Source organism: Lissotriton vulgaris, chromosome 6, assembly GCF_964263255.1.
Source record: "Lissotriton vulgaris chromosome 6, aLisVul1.2, whole genome shotgun sequence".
In the NCBI taxonomy this organism is placed as follows: Eukaryota; Metazoa; Chordata; class Amphibia; order Caudata; family Salamandridae; genus Lissotriton; species Lissotriton vulgaris.
In genome coordinates, this window is record NC_141694.1 from 1,052,452,466 (window position 1) to 1,052,460,168 (window position 7,703).

The 7,703-nt window shown below is 39.5% G+C and overlaps 1 protein-coding gene across 1 annotated transcript; it reads right to left on the reverse strand.

Moving 5' to 3' along the window:
* Positions 1–1,294: 1,294 nt before the first annotated feature.
* Positions 1,295–2,614, reverse strand: LOC147708402 (uncharacterized). The gene is made up of 2 exons (XM_086925734.1): positions 2,575–2,614; positions 1,295–2,208 (listed from the first exon to the last, which is right to left on the reverse strand). The coding sequence occupies exons 1-2, from the start codon at positions 2,612–2,614 to the stop codon at positions 1,295–1,297; spliced, it is 954 nt and encodes a 317-aa protein (XP_086781860.1).
* Between the last annotated feature and the right edge of the window lie 5,089 nt (positions 2,615–7,703).

Sequence of the window (7,703 nt, forward strand, 5' to 3'; positions counted from 1 at the left end):
ACGTATAACCTTGCTTGGGCAAACTGATGATGAGATTTATGATAGGTACCGGCTTACTGGTAATTTAATTTTAGATTTAATTAATGATTTAGACCCTATTTTGCAAAGGGAGACTCGCAGGACAAAAGCAATACCTACTCATGTGCAAGTCCTATGCTCTCTACACCTCCTAGCTTCTGGTTCTTTTCAGGGAGTAGTAGCCATTGCTGGTGGTGTCTCCCAGAGCTCCCTTTCTAGATTTTTTGATGCTTTTTTGAATGCTATGTTGCATAGAATAAGGAATTATATAAAGTTTCCTACTTCTCAACAGGATTTGTTGAAAACCAAAGTAGATTTTTATAGTATGGCACAATTCCCACATGTAATAGGCTGTGTGGATGGGACACATGTACCTATTTGTCCGCCCTCAGAAAATGAGTATATATTCCGTAACAGGAAATGTTTCCACTCACTTAATATTCAAGTGATATGTAACTCAAAGACCATTATCACTGACATAGTGGCTAGTTACCCTGGCAGTGCCCATGACTCATACATCTTTAAGCACAGCGCAATACATGCAAGACTTCTTGCTGGACAGTTTGGAGATGGTTATTTGCTAGGTAAATATGGAAAATCAATTTTTATTCACTTTCTAAAATTCATAAACTTTCAGTGCTTCAGTAATGTCATTTATATATCTATGTTTTTTAAAAGGTGACAGTGCCTATGGTGTCAGGTCTTACATTTTGACTCCATACCTCAACCCAGCAACTAGAAAGGAGCAACATTTCAATCAAGCACACAAATCAACTCGCAATGTCATTGAGAGAACCTTTGGTATTTTAAAATCAAGGTTCCGCATACTGCATAAGACTGGTGGAACTTTGCAGTATAATCCCCAAATTTTCTGTAAAATAGTTGCTGTATACGCAATGCTACACAACATGGCAACAGAGAGAGGCATACATTTGGAAGAAGAAGATGTCTTACCACCAAATGACAATCAACCACAGCAACCCCCAGCCAGACAACATGGACCAGAAGCAGCAGAAGGAAGGAGAAGAAGAGCTGAGATTACACAGAATTATTTTTGAAAAAGGTACAAGTCTTTATTTGTGTTTTTGCCATAATAATGTAAATGTCTTTCAACAAACATAAGATGAAGTGCTTTCAAAGTAGCTTTTTCAGCAATTAACTAAATCAAATCATGACATGTTTGGAAGGAAGAAATTCTTGTAAATAAGAAACTTCTGGTAAATGCAACATTCTTCAAATAGTCATGCATGGGAAAAAATTTGATATCATGTTACTTTTAACGCCTGCGCACACCTAAAGCCTTCCCAGCATTTTTATCTTTCTCCAAAACCATTAGGCACCCTTCTTTCAGATTTCTATTACTACGTCTTGTCCCAGCAATGGCACACTCAGGTGGTTCTACACTTTGAGGACCCACAACACTGTTAACATTAGAAAAAGAAATCCCTGGTGGGTCACTACTATTTGAAGCATGTACTGAATCATTCCCTCTCACCATTCCCCTTGAAATTTCAACAAAAACATCATTTAATTTTTCATGCATGACAACATTTTGTTTGCATATTTTTGCTGCACAATTAGAAATACGTGACAACTGTCTATTCTGACCATGTAAGCTGGTCATTAGCCTCAGGTGCCTATTCAAACTTTCCTTATGTTGCATTCTCATTACAGTGCACATTGATTCTAAAGACTTAGCAATCCTGTCAAGTTTCTCAGCAGTTGCCTCATGGCCATTTTTCAATGCCTCAACCATCCTATTCATAGTGCTGTGAATGCCACCTAGTTGTTTAGACATATGTACTATTTTGCCTTTAATAATTCTAACATCTTTGCCTTGCAGGCGCTGTATCTTCAATATTTTGTCCTCAACAACACTGCCAGTGCTGGATCCCTCTTCAAATGTGGCCAAGTTTGATGTTCTAGAACGCCGTCTATAAAATTGACTTTGCCTCCTTCGCCTACTAGGCCTTGCATTGGTGACTGTTGGTGTTGGTTCAGGTCTTGTCACAGGATTATTTTGACTGTTACCCTCCTCTGAATCAGTTTGCAGTAACTGGCGTACTCTTTGCCTTTCATTCACTGGCAGATTGGCAGTGGAAGTACTTGGATTATTACCCTCTTCATTGACATGGATTTCTAGGGTACTAAAATCCCGCAAATCTTGCTCTATTAATTCTTGAAGCAATTCTGTTTGAAAAAGGGCAAAGATATTTTTACTTTTGTAATTGCTTTGTAAATGTGAAAATAAAAACAAAGTTACATTATGACTACTTGTTTCTTTGACATGGTTTCATTTACATTTAAATTACTCTGTGTCTCACTTAGAGTTACAAATATGCCTTTCACCCTACTACATCATGATGAAAACTACATTTCCCAAGATGCATTGCTTAAAGCATGAATAGATTTCTACTCTGGAGCAGGCAACTTCAGATAATGTTATGTAATGAGTTAATGGTGTTTTGAAATACAAGCGTTCCCTATTTTCACTTTGGCAAGGGCCACAATTGTTTCAATAAATATACTTTTCTAACATCTTATTATAAGACTTACCTTCAGAAGGGGTAATGAGATCAGACGTGTCTATGTTCATGACACCCACAACTGCCTCAGTCAAAAGTGTCCCTTCCACACGGTCTTCCAAAGGGGTTGTAGGTATGTCTTTGGGGGGACCACCTCCTGTTGCCAAAAAGTTGATCATGCCTGTCAGTCACCTCTTCAATAAGGATTTCTAGTTCCTTCTCTGAAAACTTTATTTTCCTTTTTCTTGAGGGCCCCTCTTCTTCATGATTTTCCATCTCAATTTCACCTCAAAAGTGAAGCACACAGACTGCAGCAGCAACCTCTCAAAGCAGCCTCAAAGTCCAACTGCCAGAGCTACAGTCAAACCAGTTCCCAGGTGCCTGTGATTGCCTTACTGGCTTCCTGGCAATCAGATTAATGCAATTCATCATGTGTTGTTTTTCGCAATTTGCAATTAAGAATTCGCATTTTTGGTGCGATTCACAGAAAAATGCGAATTTCTGCAAATCGCAAAAAAATGCGAAAACAATCATGAATAGCCAATTGCGATTCCTTATTTGCGATTCCTTAACAATCGCAAATAAGAAATCGCAATTTCTAACATTGATGCATGTGGGCTTTAATTCTTCCCTTGTACTACACTTAGGTAAGGTACACCGGGTAGGCATATTTTAGGAGCACCAGTTGAGTACTTTTAGTCATTATTTATTACTGTATGTATTTTATACCTTTTATGCACATTTATGGCTTAGAAACCATATCATGCTTTTACAGTACTACTTTATAATACTGTTCGTATTATATACATTGTACTTTATTACAATTATTACGATTGTAGCAGTACATTTCTTATGCTTGAGAAAGAAGAATGTTCAATAAATACTTTTTATTGAAAACGCCCGTCTCTCTATTTTCTCAGCACCTCTGGCGAAACGAAGCATCCACGATTGACTGAGTAAAATAGCTATCTATTGTTTCCGCGACTCTAGAGATTGATTTCTTATTCTTGGGAAACAAAGTTGTCATGTTTATGCGGTTGTCAGAAACTAATCCCTTCTTGTGAATTTGAGAAAGTTTCTAGTGACCTCTGAGCTAGCTGGCACTCACTATTAAGTTTAATATATTCGGTAGAGACCTAGTCGACCTCAGTCCTACGTCTAAACTACAGTATATATTATTCCAATGCTCAGAGCCAATTGGGAATATAGGAACTACACTACATGGCGCCCAACGTTTGATAATTTAAGGCTAGATACTATAGTAACTCAGTCGTGATTTTCACACAGACCCCTTTTTCCCGTAAAATACTCCAATAGACGTCTGGAGTGGGTAAAAGGTTAATATCCGCCAAAACTGAGTAGGACGTAAATCCTATGCATTCGTTTTTGGTTTATTCAACGTTGAAGGATACAGTGTTCCAAAATATTGTGCACCTAATCTTTGTTTCCTTGAAAACTTTTCTCTGCAAAAACTTTCAGTCAACAAAATGTCAGAGAGTGACGACGAAAGGGAGAGAGCTAGAGTAGCAGCTCAAGCAGTCTTAGATGAGACAAATCTCCAACAAAATGACACGGATGCAATAATCATCCCGGTAAATGTAAGAAAAACCATAACTATAAAACTTATAGAAAATGGGGTATCATCAAGAGGTGGTAAAGTAATCTTCGTTATAGAGGCACATGAATATCGGCAGACAGAGGTATTCTATTCATGGATTCTATTTCCTGCAGCAAATGCAGTAACATACGAGTTCCACTACTACAAAATAGAGGAACCTCCAACGGAATACGTTCCTTTCAAGGACGTTGAAATTCCATTAACTTACCAGGAGCATCAGCTCTGGTTTAAAGGCGCCCTACAACATCAAAATCACATTACCAGGCTCGGTCCACTAGGTAGACCAGGAGCAACATGGCTGGTACTGGCCAGCTACACACCACATCCTGACATTAACAGAATGACAGGTCCAGAACTGTTAGCTCAGCTGAAACAGTTAATTAAATACATAGACAATTGGTTCAATATGTCATGTGGACTTTAACAGTCCAACCATCTGTAAGGATTCCACAGCACACCCCTCACCAAGGGAACACAAACAAAATTACACCACAGACTATACAATCAGTCATTGGTAAATTACACAGAATTCTGACAATCTGTTTACCAATGGGGATAGCACCACATGTGGAGGACTGTGACACTTTGGGTACAGTCTTTGCTTCAATCTACACAAAAACACATGGTGTTCCGTCTATGGCGGTGATACCAGACGTTCTTAGGCAGATTCAAAATGAATACGGTCCAGAACCGGCTTTAAATCTAGGTATGAAATTACTAAAAGATTTCAAACAGGTCTCGGCTATATTATTAGCTAACATTCGAGGTGAAGCAGCATCCGTGGCAATCCGCCAAAAGTTAAAAGAAACAGATATAACAGACCGACCATATGAGCTTGCTAGAATTATTGAAAAATCTTATGAATTAGGAAGAGATAGTTTGGGTGGGAAACTAGTAAAACTTGAATTAACAGAAAATCCTGAGAAGGTATTTATTAAAAATCATCTCACTACTCCTAAAAAGAAGTGGGAAAATACTAAACAAACACTTCCCAAAGAGAAACGTTCTCAATCCAGAGGAAGATCTCCCCATCGGGGGGGGGGGGGGGGGAGGTAGGTCTCCTCAACGGGAGCCCTCTGATAAAAGATATAACCTTAGAAATAGGGATACTTTAAGAAAACTTGATAGATATCAAGATAATGATACACGTCCCTCTCGATCTTTTCAGACTTCCTCGCAAAAATCGGAAAGAAGAGGACGGTCAGAACACAAGGAAGAACGCGTCAAGTCCAAAGACAAAGAACCCGTTCACCAAAGCAAAAAAGCTAAATTCACCAAAAAGAAGGTAGCAAGCGTAAAGATCAGAAATGCCGAGGATCTTGAGGATACAACTCAAGAACGGGGAGTGGGCTCAGACAATGCTAGACAGCGCAGCAGAGGTCACCATAGTTCGCAGGATCCTGAAGGATCATCTGGCGACAGTGGACTTGAATGAATCCATTCAAGTTGAAACTGCAGACACCAGGGTTAGTGTACCCCACAAGTTATATGAAGTAACACTCCCGATGGAGGGGGACATAACTAGAAAAATAAGAACACTCTTTTGGGAGAAGCTCTCTAAGGGCTATGACATTCTTCTAGCTGAACGAGACTGGCCGCCTGAATTTGTCAGGGAGTGCCCACATGGCGAAGAGATAATTATGCCAGCCTTCTCAAATCACATTCCAATTCATAAAAAGTACACATATGCCAGAAAATGGGCAGTAGCTCAGGCTCCAGCATTATATAAAAATCATGTAGGATGGGATGAGGATTCTCCTCACCATAAAATCCAGCTAAAAAATCAGCCCACTGCACAAAGGCAGTATTCACTTAAGCAAGAAGCTAAGAAACAAGTCAGAGAGATTTTAAATCAACTTGAATGCCAAGGGGTAATTGAAACATGCACCTCGTCAATGAACAATCCTTTGTTTCCTGTCTCCAAACAAGACAATTCAAAATAGTCTAGTTTTGGATTACAGACATTTAAACTCCTGTTGCAAAACATTTGCAGTACAAAATGCACACAGTGCAGTACTGATGAATAACATTGTGCGAAAACAAAGTAAAACGACATTAGACATTTCAAATGGTTTCTTCTGTCAAAACAATGCACCAGAAAGCAGGCATTTGACCGCTTTCTCAATTATGGGGAAACAGCGACAATTTTGCCGTCTCCCCCAGGGATTCAAGAATAGTCCAGGGTTATTTTCAGCCAGAGTAACAGAGTTACTACAAACGTACGATGATGAGGCATTATCATATGTCGATGAAATCTATCTTACAGACGACGACTTTGATGTACACTTGAAAAGAGTGAACACCATAATACTTTAGTTCGCATCTGAAGGGTATAAATTAAATTTTAAGAAATCACGAATTGCCCACCTCAACGTCCTATTTCTAGGCTACGAGTTATCAAGTGAAGGCAAAAGCCTTGCAGCTAATTTTCTAGAGAAATGTGCACTGCTACAACCTCCGAAGACGCTGAAAAACGTACAGTTAATTCTAGGTTTGCTGAATTTTGGAAGAACTTATGTTCTGAATTACGCAGAAAGGTTTAAACCTCTCTATGAATTAATCAAACCTGATTTCAAACCAACTAATTGGACTCAAACACAAACAGAAATTCTGCGTTTAGTCCAAACAGAGATGTTAGCAAAAACACAATCACAGACACGCGAAAACGTGTGCAACCTTGTGATCCGAATCATCCCAGGGAGATGCGGATTAACGTACCTGACCTTTAATGAAGGAGAAACGGTACCAATAGCATACAAATCACACTTGTACACACAAGCTGAAATGAAGTTCACTTCTACTGAGAAAATTCTGACAGCGGTTCAAACTGCAGTAGCAAAAGAGAGAGCTCTCGTGCAGGGTAAACGCATAATGATCGTTACACCTGTACCTGCCTTAGAGGCAGTGACGAAAGCAAGCATCCCAAATGCAAAAGCTTTACATCCAAGATGGATACAATGGGTTAACTCTCTTGCTGCAACAGACGTTGAATACGTGTTTGACCCATACTTGAAAAGACAAGAATTTCTCCAATACGAACATGAATGTCCTCTGCCGACCGAGATTCTGCCTCTAGAACATTACGGCTCTATAATATATACAGACAGATCAGCACAGCCCGCAATTGGGGGTAAACAAGCCTATAGTGCTGCGTGCGCGATTGTTAATGGTCACTGGCGCGAAGGCAAATTTAGACCTATGGTCACTAAAACTCAATCACTCGGAGACTGTACAGCTCAGCGAGCTGAACTACAGGCTTTCAAGATGGCGCTTGAAAATACTGATCGCGAATTACCCACAATAATAGTGTGCAATTCATATTTCTGCGTTGAATCTTACAACGAAAATTTGCAGAACTGTGTTAAAAACGGGTACAAAAATTCAAAAGGTGGCACGATCAAGCATAAAATGCTTTGGGAACAAGTAGTTCTTTTACAGAAAGAACAACAAAAGACTTACGTGATTCATACACTGAGTCATCAGCGTGATGGCGTTCACGTTGCAGGGAATTCATTGGCTGATGAAGCCGCGAAGGCAGCTGT

Bases quoted from the DNA above. Each gene is read 5' to 3' on its own strand.
- LOC147708402 (XM_086925734.1), bottom strand. From the start codon at position 2,614: ATGAACATAGACACGTCTGATCTCATTACCCCTTCTGAAG. The intron at 2,209-2,574 runs GTAAGTCTTATA...TTTTTCAAACAG, and splicing joins TCTCATTACCCCTTCTGAAG to AATTGCTTCAAGAATTAATA.